Source organism: Phragmites australis, chromosome 6, assembly GCF_958298935.1.
Source record: "Phragmites australis chromosome 6, lpPhrAust1.1, whole genome shotgun sequence".
NCBI classification, from domain to species: Eukaryota; Viridiplantae; Streptophyta; class Magnoliopsida; order Poales; family Poaceae; genus Phragmites; species Phragmites australis.
The window spans coordinates 3517140-3530261 of record NC_084926.1 but is presented as its reverse complement, the minus strand read 5'-3'; the positions used below and the strand labels follow the sequence as shown (position 1 = coordinate 3530261).

The following is a 13122-nucleotide window of genomic DNA, read 5'->3' as shown; positions in this document are numbered from 1 at the left end:
TAAGAAACCTTGGAGCTCAAGAATTTCACATGAATTTTGCAGCAAACGATTTGATTTCCGCAAGAATCTAGAGGAACTCCTGTGTCCAAAACATGACCTAAACCTAGAAAAGATGTAGCAAAAGTAACAACTTTGAACCTAATGTAGGGATCGATTCAATCAGAAATAACTTCCACTTGATATGATGCAACGAGCAATCTTGTGGGCTGTACAGCTACAACAGATCCTTGTCACCTAGCAGCTGAGTAAAGATAGGTTCGATCAACCTGTAAGAAGCATTGCAATGCAGTGATTGCACCAGTGTAACTGATGCAGATGCATAAGCCTCCTCAACTTGTAACTGCAGAATGTGCGTGGGTTAGTAGCAGCTCTGTCCATGAACAATAGTAGTGATTGAACAAAACCGTAGTGATACTTTTTGCGGTCACTGAGAAGTCTTTCCATATATTTGGTTATTACATGCCGAAATTAGCAAAAATATATTTAAATACGAACAGCATCAAAGTAAAAGTATATAACAACATAGGCGGAAAATGTACCATGTTCCATAATGAAAGAGATACAGAGCGACCGTAGTAGTTACACTATCAATATATACTTATGTTCTGTACCTCTACAGATAAAACATTCCTGGAAAACATGGATAACTTAATCAGCAGTGAACTGCTCACAAATTCAACCGACGCAGCATCCTGAAATACGGAGTATCCAACAGCATACAACGGACATATTTTCTAGCCTTATCAGTGGCAAAACAAAAGTACAGCTTACAGATGTGGAGTTAAGGACCCAAAAACTTAACCCTACACTCTGGATGCATCAGATATCGGAAATAGCAGATATCATAAATGTTCAAATTGCTGTGCCGAACTGCAAAAAAAGGGATGAAATAAGGGGGTGTACTGTATCTGTATAGATGGCAAATTGTACAAGCACTCAGAATTCAGAAACAGTCCTAAACGGCCACTCACTAGGCTCGTACAAGCTCATAACCAGCCAAGGAACTAGAGCTGGTCTGGTAGAATGGTAGTCAGTAGCTCACATATCGCAAGGAAACTCACTAAGATGTTGAAACTTTGCTGCACTGATGATAGAGGTTGAAGAAACACAGTTATGACAGTGTATCTATACTCGAGAGAATTTAAGTGAGAGTAGGGACGAGATGGATTCAGCTGTTCCCAGGAACATCAAAAACAACAATGCGCGTGAACAGATGGAAAATTATATTCCGATGTTTAATATCGTTTCGATGTTCCGTAGCTTAAACGACTTCCAGCAAATTTGTCAGTCTGGTTTCAGAGAACGATTACATTTAAGAGTCAAATATGTGTGGCATTGTGCATAGTTCCACAATCCATCTGAAATAAGGGTTGCCTTTCTCGTAAAAAAAACTTTCATAATATTGTTGTTCCCTCTTTAACTTATCCAGTCCTAGATCTAAACCAGAAACTGGCAGTGCATAAAAACTAATGTGTCACCATGCATTCGGGATCGGCATGGCCACTTCCTGGATTCACTCAAGGATGACATAAGGAATAGCTAAATAGTCTGAGGATTCGAGCCATGCAATTATACAGGCTTAACGAAAAACAAGCTGAAATCAAGCTGATTTAGTTTGCTAAAGCTCAGCTCTTTTACAATCCAGCTGAATACAACATAACTAATTAACTAGACAAATTAGAATTGGAAGGGTATTCTCACTGAAATTTCCAGTATGTGATGCATTGATGTGAAGGAACAGCTGCACGCTATTTTGTGAACAGAAGTAAGACAATGCAACTATGCTATCTTTTTTGAGAAAATATTCCAACAAGCACCGATAATGCTCAGTTTCTAGCACCAACAGTCTCCGAACAACTTCTACTTTAATTGACCCAAAAATAAAGTATAGAATGAGCAACAAGTTTACACTAATCACCCAACAAGGAGTCAAACTAGGGAAGGAAATTTCCTACAAATCACATGCAACATTACATTCATACCCGAGCTAAGGGCCGAGGCCCTTGATGGTGTCATGGAGCAGGGACAAATTTCCTTAGCCAGATCATGCCGCCGCATCTGCATTTGCATCTCTTCATCAACCTGCTGCCTCCACTTGGTTCCGATCAATCTGCCCGCTTTTTTCCCTAATAGTGACAGGCCCTTCTCAAGGGGCAACCCCGCCATTGCTCGCTCATTCGTTATCCAGTACTCACCAAGCACCTCAGTGACCACTGGCATCACGGTTGCTGTATCCGGGGTCACGACGTTGAGGATGTTAGTCGCTGAATTCTTACTCTTGGTAGTAGCTGAATTCTTACTCTCATCGAGAGAGGATGACACTAGGAGTTGGGACAATTTTTCTGATTTATTTCTCACACAAATGTCATGCCAACCTGAGGGGTTGGGGATACATATTTATAGGCTGCTAGCCAGCCGAGCATATGCTAAGATGCTGTCCTAGATGCTGTCCTAGCTGTCCTAGATGCTAAGATGCTGTCCTAGATGTTGTACTAGCTGTCCTAGATGCTAAGATGCTGTCCTAGATGCTAAGATGCTGTCCTAGATGCTAAGATGCTGTCCTAGCTGTCCTATATGCTAAGATGCTGTCCTAGATGCTAAGATACTGTCCTAGATGCTGTCCTAGCTGTCCTAGATGCTAAGATGCTGTCTTAGATGCTAAGATGCTGTCCTAGATGCTGTAGCCCTAGAAATGACCACAAAGAACAGCCAAGGACCATCTGAAGCAGCCCCACAAAGACCATATGCAGCACAGAGACGCAGCACAGAGACTTATCCCATCATTCTCCCCCTAAGTCTTGTGCGTCGTCTTATGGGAAAGTTGAACCATCCCGGTCCTGGAGCAGAGCTCAAGGAACTTGATCCTCCCAAGAGGCTTGGTAAGCAGGTCCGCGAGCTGGTTCTTGGTGTTGATGTAGCTCGCCTTGATGCTCCCTTCCTCCAAACAGCCTCGGATGAAGTGGTACCTGACCCGGATGTGCTTACTCCGTTCATGGAAAACGGGGTTCTTTGCCAGGGCCAGAGCGGACTTGCTGTCCATCCTGAGCTCCACCGCTCTAGTGTCTCTGCCGAGGAGATCACCAAGCAGTCGAGCGAGCCAGAGCCCCTGAGTTGAAGCGGTGGAGGCCGCTATGTACTCGGACTCGCAGCTGGACAGGGCCACCACCTGCTGCTTGACCGTCTGCCAGCTAACGAGGCACTTGCCGAGGAGGAAGAGGATCCCGCTCGTGCTCTTGCTGGTGTCGATGTCGCCGGCGTGGTCCCTGTCGCTGTACCCGACGAAGTGTGCCGCCCCAGGGCACCTAGGGTAGTAGAGGCCGTGGTCGAGAGTCCCCGCAACGTAGCGGATGATTCTCTTCACAGCCTGCTGGTGCTCCGTCGTCGGTCGCTGCATGAACCGACTGACGTAGCCGACGGAGAATGCCAAGTCCGGCCGTGTGTGGGCGAGGTAGCGAAGGCTCCCCACAAGACGCCGGTACTGCGTAGCGTCCACCTCCTCCGTCGTGCTGTCGCGGCTCAGCTTCAGCCTCTCCTCCATCGGAGTGAGAGCTGGGTTGCAGTCGGTGAGCCCAGCTAGCTCAACGACGCGCTTGGCGTAGGCGGTCTGTCGAAGCGTGATGCCGGAGTCATCCTGGTGCACCTCGATTCCCAGGTAGAAGGAGAGAGCCCCCAGGTCACTCATCTGGAAAGTGGCCTTCATCTCTTCCTTGAATGCCGCCACCTCCGCATCCTTGGTGCCGGTGATCACCAAGTCGTCGACGTAGACACCCACCAGCAGAGCATTTCCTCCACTGCCCCGTCGGTAGATGGCCGCCTCGTGCGGGCTTTGCTCGAAGCCCATCCCCTTTAGCGTGGAATCCAACTTGCCATTCCACGCCCTCGGTGCCTGCCGCAAGCCATAGAGGGCCTTGCGCAGGCGGAGCACCTTGCCCTCCTTGCCGGGGATCGCAAATCCCGGCGGCTGGTGCACGTAGACCTCCTCCTTCAAGTCGCCGTTAAGGAACGCCGACTTGACGTCCATGTGATGAACACGCCAGCCCTCCTGGGCAGCTAGCGCAAGGAGGAGTCGCACGGACTCCATCCGTGCCACGGGAGCGAAGGCGTCGTCGAAGTCGACCCCCTCCTGTTGCACGAAGCCTCATGCCACCAAGCGAGCCTTGTGCTTGACGATGGCGCCGGCTTCATCCCTCTTCAGCTTGTACACCCACTTAAGGGTGATCGCGCAGTGACCACGAGGAAGGTCAGCAAGCTCCCAGGTGCGGTTCTTCTCAACCGCATCCATCTCCAACTGCATCGCGGCGCGCCATGCCGCGTGTCTCTCGGCCTCTGCAAACGACCGAGGCTCGCCGTTGTCACACGCAAGGTGCAACTGCGCCTCCAGGTCGTGAGGCACCAGTCCCGGCACCGGCTGGTCGCCGAGAAGGTTCTCTATCGTACGGTACCGCAACGGCTCGCCGTCGTGGTACGCGTCGATGCGCTCCTCGTCGTGAGAGAGCGGAGTAGCGAGCTCAACCGGGCTGTGCTCGACACGAGCTGGTGTTGGAGTAGACGTGCCCGGAGAGGTGCCTGTCGGTGCTGGTGCCAGCTGTGGTGGAGCCAGCGAAGAACTCATCGCAGCCGAGGTCCTGGCTGGAGAGTGTGGTGCTGTCGGAGTAGCAGGCGCCGGGGTCGGTGAAGGCTCGGGGACTGGGGTAGACGTGCTTGTCGAAGAAGAGCTGCCTACTCCCCCAGCTTCCTCGAAGTGGACGTACTCGACAGTGAAGTCGTCGTACGTTGGAGCAGAGCCGTCGTCCACCGCCTTGTCCCACGCCCATCCTCGCCCTTCGTTGAACACAACATCGCGCGCCGTGCGCACACGCTGTGTCTTCGGGTCGAGGATGCGGTAGGCCTTCGAGCCCTCCGCGTAGCCGATGAACACTCCCGGAGTGCTCCTGTCGTCGAGCTTGCTGATGTGGCCAAGCTCCTTGGCGAACGCGAGGCAGCCGAAGACTCGCAAGTGGGAGACCGCCGGCTTGCGCCCATGCCAAGCCTCGTACGGCGTCCTCCCGTCGAGCGCCTTGGTAGGCGAGCGGTTGAGGATGTAGACGGCCGACACCACCGCCTCTCCCCAGAAGACAGTCGGCATCCCTCTCTGTTTGAGAAGGGCCCGAGCCATCCCCACAACCGTCTGGTTGCGTCGCTCGACGACGCCGTTCTGCTGCGGGCTGTACGGCGCGGAGTAGTGGCGCTGAATGCCCTTATCAGCGCAGTACGACGCGAATTCAGCCGCCGTGAATTCGCCGCCGTTGTCGGTGCGCAGCATGCGCAGCTTGCGGCCGCACTCCGCCTCTGCAACAGCCTGCGCACGCCTGATGGCGTCCGCAGCCTCTCCCTTACTGCCGAGGACCATCACCCACATGTAGCGGGAGAGGTCGTCGACGAGCAGCAGGAAGTAGCGTCGTCCTCCCGGTGTGGCCAGTATCACCGGACCACACAAGTCCCCGTGCACAAGCTCGAGCCTCTCCTTGGCTCGAAAGCTCGCCCGCTGGGGAAAGGGGAGTCGCCTCTGCTTCGTCAATACGCAGACGTCGCAGAGCTGCTCCACATGGTCGAGGCACGGCAGGCCTCGCACCATCTCCGTGGCACTGAGCCGCTTCAGGGCCTCGAAGTGAAGGTGCCCGAAGCGCTCGTGCCACTGCCACGCCTCGTCATCCCGACGAGTAGCGAGACAGAGGGGTTGTGCCACCTGCACGTTAAGGACGTAGAGTCGATTTGCGCTTCTGGTTACCTTGGCAAGAAGGCGACGACGGCGATCCCAAATCCTCATGACTCCATCCTTAACCACCACGCGCGAACCGTTCTCATCCAGCTGTCCCAAGCTGATGATAGAGTTCCTCAACGCGGGGATGTAGTAGACTCCGGTGAGCAGCCTGTGCTCACCAGACACGGCGGTGAAGATGACGGAGCCGACGCCCTTGATCTCCACGCCGGAGGCATCTCCAAACTTGACGGAGCCTCGGACGCTAGAGTCAAGCTCGGTGAAGAACTCCCGTCGACCGGTCATGTGATGGGTGGCGCCGATGTCGAGGCACCACCCATCAGTCTTGTCGTTGCCGGAGCCATCGCCGAGGAGGGCGTGTGCTTTTGGCTCGTCAAGGTGGAGGAGAGCCGCTGCGGCCGGTGCCGCTGGAGGTAGCTTGATGCTTGCATGTGCCATGAACAGAGCCGGCTCCTCCTCCTCCGCCTGTGCGACATGGGCCTGGCCGCGTCGTGGCTGTCGACAGTCCTTGGCCCAATGGCCAAGCTGGCCGCAGTTGCGGCAGGTGTCGTCTCGTGCTGGCTTGTACTTGCCAGCGGCGCCGCCCTGGGCGCCTCCGCGGGCATCACCCTCGGCACGTCCTCGCGCCCCGGCCTGGGCGTCTCTACGCGCCTTACGCGGCTTGCCACGCTTGCGGCCGCCTGTCGCGGAAGAAGGCTCCCCCTTCTTCCAGTCACCTTGGCAGGCAGCCCACTGCTCCCGAGTGAGAAGGAGCTTCCCGCCAGTGGTGATGGGCCCCGAGAGAGACTGTGGCTCATCGCTGTCGACGACCTTGAGTCGACCTATCGCCTCCTCGATCGACATCGTGGAGAGATCCAGCAGGGACTCGATCGAGCGAGCCATCTGCTTGTACTTCTCGGGGACGCAACGGAAGAGCTTTTCGACAGCTCTCTCCTCGCCGTAGGTGTCATCGCCGAACTGCATCATCTTCTGCAACAGAGTGTTGAGACGGAGAGCAAAGTCATCAACGTCCTCACCTGGCTTGAAGGCCAGGTTCTCCCACTCCTTGCGAAGTGCCTGCAGTGTGGACTTGCGGGCGCGGTCGCTGCCGATGCGTGCCGCAGCGATGGCGTCCCAAGCCTCCTTGGCAGTCCGCTTATTGGTAAGCGAGAACTACATCTCGGACGGGACTGCAGCGATGAGGGCATCCAGCGCCCGTCGATCCTGTTCGTAGTCGACGTCGCCGTACCGGACTGCCTCCCACATGTGCCGCACCTGGAGCTTTACCCTTATCACCGTAGCCCACTCGACATAGTTGGTCTTAGTGAGGGTAGGCCACCCACCGCCGGGGCCGACGTCCCTGACAACAGCCTGGAGCCCGTGGTAACCACGGTACCGATCCGGGGAGAGAGAGCCACGCTGCCTGTGAAGGCCGCGCTCTCCATCGGCCCGTCCGCCACCGTTGCCGTGCTCGCCCCCTCCAGGAGCGCCACCGCCGTGCTCGCCTCCTCCAGGAGCGTCACCGTCGTGCGCGCCTCCTCCAGGAGCGCCACCGCCGTGCGCGCCTCCTCCAGGAGCGCCGCCGGCGCGTCCGCGTCTGTCTGGGCTGCCGCCGCGCTCGTGGGCGTGCGCGGCTGCCCACTGCGCCGCCCGCGCTCGCGCTGCCTCCCTCCCCAGCAACTCGAGGTCCGCGTCGGCGCTGTCGTCAGCAGAAACGGAGCTGCTGATGCTGCCGCGCAGAGTCTCGACCTCTGCTGCCGCCGCACGCGCTGCATCCGCCGCCGCCGCTGCTTCCGCCTCCGCTCTGACTGCTGCCAGCTCCGCCGCTGCCAGCCTCGACGCCCTTGCCGCCGCCGCAGCGGTCTCTGCCGCCGCTCGCTCGCGGTCCTCTGCCGCGGCAAGTTCGGCCTCCTGCCGACGCCGCGTGCTCGAGGCGACCGAGCGCTGAGACTGCCCTGCGGACATGACGCGCTACCCGGGGGCTGCTGCGTGGGGAGAGGGCTGCTTCAGACGAGCTGCTGCTCGTCTGCGCAGAGGGAGAGAAGTGAGCAGGAGCGGTCGGAGCTGCTGCTGCTCCCAGCTGGGGCTGTTGCGCGGCTGGGAAAGGAGGTGAGCAGGAGATGCTCAGGCTACAGGATACTGCGGCTCTGGTACCACTTGTTAGTCGCTGAATTCTTCCTCTTGGTAGTAGCTGAATTCTTACTCTCATCGAGAGAGGATGACACTAGGAGTTAGGGCAATTTTTCTGGTTTATTTCTCACACAAATGCCATGCCAACCTAAGGGGTTGGGGATACATATTTATAGCCTGCTAGCCAGCCGAGCATATGCTAAGATGCTGTCCTAGCTGTCCTAGATGCTAAGATGATGTCCTAGATGCTAAGATGCTGTTCTAGATGCTGTCCTAGCTGTCCTAGATGCTAAGATGCTGTCCTAGATGCTAAGATGCTGTCCTAGATGCTGTCCTAGCTGTCCTAGATGCTGTCCTAGCTGTTCTAGATGCTAAGATGCTGTCCTAGATGCTGTAGTCCTAGAAAGAACCACAAAGACTAGTCAAGGACCATCTGAAGCAGCCCCACAAAGACCATATGCAGCACAGAGACGCAGCACAGAGACTTATCCCATCAGAAGACGCCCCACACTTTGGCACTCAGATCATGCACGCGGCGGTCGTGCGTGATGGCGGATTCCCCCGGCGCCTCGTGCGGTACATGCTCCTGAAGCGCCCCAGCTTGTAGGACACCTTGGCCTTGTTGATGTGGGGGGAAATAGAGCCCCTGATGGAGCGGAACAGCACCCCCGCGTCCCGATCGCGCGGTGCTCGGCCAGTGCGCTCGCGGAAGGCGGCAGCAACCTCCAGGTCTTAGGATATTTAGGGGCGGCGCCACAGCCTTCGTCGCCCGCGTGTTCGAGCCTCTGTACGGCGCCGTGGCCTACGTTGACAGGGACGCCCGCGGGTTCGAGACTCTGATCGGCGTCGTACCCTCCGTCGACACGGACGCTGCCGTCGGACCAGCGCGCGGCCTCCGCGGCGACCACGGCTAGCGCGAGCGCGGCAGTCTCCGCGGAAGTGCGGAGCCAGCGTTTGAGCTCACTCCTGCGTGAGGGGGAGCCGCAGGGACTAGGATTGGGGCCCTGGTGGTCGTCGCCTATGCGGGGTTGGGGGCTGAACGAGCGCTTCTTCGAACTGGAAGGGGATGGGGGCGCGGGCGCCGCGTCGGCGTCCATGGCGGATGCGAACGGGCGCTTGGATGGCATCACCGAGTCGCGGCGTGGCGCGGGTGCGGGCTTGAGCGTGCGCTCTATGACAAGACGTCGCTTTTCGGCGTCCATCTCACCCGCAACTACGACACGGCGTCGCTCGTCAGCATCCTGCTCACCGGCCTCTTGGCCGTCCGGGTCGTCGTCCTCGGGAGAAAGCACGACGTCGGTGTGCGGGGAAATGGAGTCCCTGATGGAGTCGAACAGCGGCCCCGCGTCCTGGCCGCGCTGGACTCGGTCGGTGCGCTCGTGAAAGGCCGCGAGCTCGTCAGCGTCGCTCCAGAGCCTCTGGACGGCGCCGTGGCCTCCGTCGACGCGGAAGCTAGCGTCGGACCCGCGCGCGGCCTCCGCCGCGGCGAGTGCGAGCGCGGCGGCCTCCCTGCGCTTGAGCTCGCTCCTGCTGGAGGGGGGGGGAGGGCCCGCGGTGGTAGGGTCGGGGCCCGGGTGGGCGTCGGCAGCCGCGTCGCCCTTGCGGGGATGGGGGCCGGACGAGGGCTTCTTCCATCTGCTTCCCGGCGCGGGAGCCGAGTCGGCGTCCATGGTGGATGCGGACGGCCGCTCGGATTGTATCGGGCGGGGCGGGGCGCGGCGCTGGTGCGGGCTTGGGCGTTGCCCGTCGCGTAGGAGTTCGGGCCTTGTTTGGATAGAAGGATTTACAAAGGAAAATCGCAGGAATCAAGAAACAGAGGAAAGGAAGTTAACTGAGCGTTTGAAACGCAGGAAGTATTGATTATTTTTCTTTGTACTGTAGCTGAATGCTCATTTCACAGGAAATTAAAATTCACTCTGATCTCTTGGTTTTCTTTGCTTTGTGTATGCCCGAGACAGTGTGTAAAGAAAAGAGGAAAGAAAGTAGCACACTAGTTTTAGATTCATATAGTTTTTCGCTTTTCACTCTATCTTATTTCTAGTTTTTTCATATTCCTTCTATTTTACATTTCTTCGTTTCAAACGGAGCCTTAGAGGTTGGGTCTGGCCGAGGGGGACTCGTATAAGAGGATAAACAGTATCACGATATTGGATTTTTTTTAACTGTTAGATCTGGAATGGATGCACCAGATTAACTGATACAGTAGCTCTCCAAACAGTAGAATTGCTACAGTATTTAGCTACAGTAGAATATGTCAAGATACTATTCATCCAGCCTCATTTTACTGTACACTCCGGTGACTTTGAGAAGCAATGGTAGAGAATGCGCGTCCGGCTGAGGGGCGGGGGAAGTCCACGGAGCTGCTCCAGCTGCCGCGGATGTGCCACTTTGCGCTGAGTAGTGTTACTGTTACTGTTGTCTAGTGGTGTTCAGAGGTGTTCGTAAAAAAAAACCACCACCCATGAAATTCACAAAATTTACTGAAATTTTGATCAATTTTCGTCTTCTACTACGTTAATCTTACATATTAGTGAAAAAAAGTTAATAATAGATACTTTGTCCCACTCTAAAATTCACAAAATTTCACCAAAATGTTAATCCAGTATGTGATTGTGCATGCAAGTTATGTGCTTTTTTAACCGCGCAGCTATGCGCCATTTACAACTCTGCCATGAAATTGTCCGAAAATCTCATCTGTTCTAATTTTCGAATTGGGATATTTTCGTAGTACCCCTCGATGTTTTCTACGACGTTCTGAAATTCGTACCGTGAAACGTTTATCTAAAAGAAAAAAAATGTTTTTTATCATCAAAGAATAAGCGTTTTGATATACTAGTTACGTATCCGTTCGTTGCAACGAAAGCTATAAAAACTTTACTGAGAAAATCTCTAAAAAAACTAAAAAATGCAAAAAAAAAAAAAAAAAACACAAGGTGATCTGAGCGGCGAGACTCACCAGGTGAACACGGGACATAGGTGGGTCGTGGGACTCTTTTGCTATTTTTTAAGTAGTAATAATAGATAGTAGAAGTAGACAGTAGATTGAACCATCGTGTTACCTGCTGTGACGATGAACAGGCAAGGAACAGGCAAGCAATTGACTTGCAGGAGGCTTACAAAATTCAAAACCAGCTAACTTTGGCTGCTCCCAGGTCCCAGGAACATCAAAACCCACAATACACATGAACCGGTGCAAGACTATATTTCGATGTTACGTACCCTGAACAACTTCCAGACGGCACTATACAACACTATTGCACAGATTGAGCCAAGTTCCAGCAAATTTTTCTGAGTCTATTTGAGAATTAGATATGTGCAGAATAGTGCATACTTCCAGGATCCATGTGAAATAGGAGTTGCCTTTCTTATGAAAATTCCCTTTCACAACACTATCCCCTCTTGGAATTATCCAGTCCTAGATCTAAATCAGAAACTAGTATGAGTAGTGCCTAAAAGCTAAGGTATCGCCATCCATTCAAGATCAGACGTGGTCAATTTCATGATTCGCTAGAAGGATGACACAAAAGAATAGCATAGCTAAATTCAGTGAGGATCCGAGCCATGCAATTATATAGGCTTGATGAACTAAACAAACTGAAATCGTGCTTATTCGGATTGCTGATGCTCGGCTCTTTTGCGGTCCAGCTGAGTAAACCATCACTAATTTACTAAATAAACTAGAATGAACAGGGTATTCTCATTGAAATTTCCAGTACGGCAGTATGTGACACGCTGATGTGAAGGAGCAGTTGATGTACTATTATATGACAGATGTCAGACAATGCAACTGTATTATCATTTTGAGAAAATGTTACAACGACCAGCAAGAATGCTCAGTTTCCAGCTTTCTCTGAACATCTTCTATTGTGATTGAACCATCACAAAATCTAGAATGAACAACAAGTTTACACTAATCACCCAACAAGCAGTTAAACTAGGGAAGGAAATTTCCAACAAATCACATGTAACATGGCATTCATACCCGAGCTAAGGGCCGAGGCCCTTGATGGTGTCATTGAGCAAGGCACAGACTTCCTTAGCCAGATCGTGCCGCCGTATCTGCGTTCGCATCTCTTCATCAAGCTGCTGCCTCCACTTGGTTTCGATCAATCTGCCCTCTTTTTTCCCTAGCCGTGACAGGCCCTTCTCCAGGGGTACCCCCGCCATTGCTCGCTCATTCTTTTTCCAGTACTCACCAAGCACCTCGGTGACCACCGGCATCATGGCTGCTGCATCTGGGACGGCGCGTCGATCGTCGGCGTCTGTCCCACCGGCCTCTTGGCCGTCCGAGTCGTCCTCGGATGGGGGCATCACGCCCCACACGTTGGCGCACAGGTCGCGCAGGCGGCGGTCGCGCGGGCCGTCGGAGTGCTGGAACTTGCTCTTGAGGCGCTTCAGCTTGTAGTACACCATGGACTGGTCGATGTGCGGGGAAATGGAGCCCCTCATGGAGTCGAACAGCGCGCCCATGTCCGGGAGGACCGGGTGTCGACCGGTGCGCTCGCGGAAGGCGGCGGCGGAGGCGAGGAGCGTTAACTCATCGGCGTCGCTCCAGTGCTTTTGAACGGCGCCGTGGCCTCCACCCACGCAGGCTCCCGCGGGTCCGGGCATTTTGACGGCGGCGTGGCTTCGGTCGACGCGCACCCGTCCGGGCTTCTGGACGTCGGTGTGGCCTCCGTCGACGCGGGTGGCCGCGGCTCCGAGCATCTGGATGGCGCCGTGACCTCCGTCAACGCGGACACCCGCGGGTCCGCGCCTCTGGACGGCGTCGTGACCCGCATCCGCGCGGACGCTGGCGGCGGACGCGCGCGCGGCCACCGCGGCGAGCGCGAGCGCCGCGGACTCCGCGGACGTGCGGAGCCTGCGCTTGAGCTCGCTCCTGCGGGCGGGGGAGCCGCGGGGGCTAGGGTTTGGGCTCGAGTGGCCATCGCCCATGCGGAACGGCCGCTTCTTCGATCTGGTAGGGGAGGGGGGCGCAGGGGCCGCGTCGGAGTACATGGCGGATGCGGGAGGCCACTCGAACGAAATCGGCACGGCGGGGCGGGGCGCGGCGGGCTCGGGTGCGGGCAAGGGCGTGCACTGCGTGGTGTGACAGCGCGTGATCTGCCGCCGCGCCGTCTAGTTGTGTTTCGTGATGTGTTTTGCTTGCTTGTTCGGCTTCTCCGCGAACTATGCGCCATTTTTTAGACAAACAAGCGTTTCCAACTCTTACACGAAATTTTCTGAAAAATCAAATTGCTTCGAATGTCTATTTA

The 13122-nt window shown here is 55.2% G+C and overlaps 2 protein-coding genes across 5 annotated transcripts; both read right to left on the bottom strand.

Annotated features, from left to right (window-relative positions):
• Positions 1-6: 6 nt before the first annotated feature.
• On the bottom strand, positions 7-13019 carry LOC133921133 (uncharacterized). Of its 4 annotated transcripts, none has more exons than XR_009910211.1 (2): positions 1983-2593; positions 7-340 (listed from the first exon to the last, which is right to left on the bottom strand). XR_009910211.1 is itself a non-coding variant. In XM_062365896.1 (2 exons), exon 1 carries the CDS (start codon positions 12863-12865, stop codon positions 11855-11857), a length of 1011 nt encoding a protein of 336 aa, XP_062221880.1. In that variant the 5' UTR covers positions 12866-13019; the 3' UTR covers positions 7-340; positions 11850-11854. The 4 variants fall into 4 exon arrangements, 3 of the variants coding, with proteins under 3 accessions (XP_062221880.1, XP_062221881.1, XP_062221879.1); XM_062365896.1 differs by lacking the exon at positions 1983-2593 and adding an exon at positions 11850-13019; XM_062365897.1 differs by lacking the exons at positions 7-340; positions 1983-2593 and adding exons at positions 10821-11288; positions 11850-13019.
• Positions 8370-9604, bottom strand: LOC133921132 (uncharacterized). The gene has a single exon (XM_062365894.1). It carries the CDS (start codon positions 9535-9537, stop codon positions 8392-8394), a length of 1146 nt encoding a protein of 381 aa, XP_062221878.1. The 5' UTR covers positions 9538-9604; the 3' UTR covers positions 8370-8391.
• Positions 13020-13122: the final 103 nt, after the last annotated feature.

Coding starts and splice junctions, on each gene's coding strand:
- LOC133921132 (XM_062365894.1), bottom strand. CDS start 9,537: ATGGACGCCGACTCGGCTCCCGCGCCGGGAAGCAGATGGAAGAAGCCC.
- LOC133921133 (XM_062365896.1), bottom strand. CDS start 12,865: ATGTACTCCGACGCGGCCCCTGCGCCCCCCTCCCCTACCAGATCGAAG.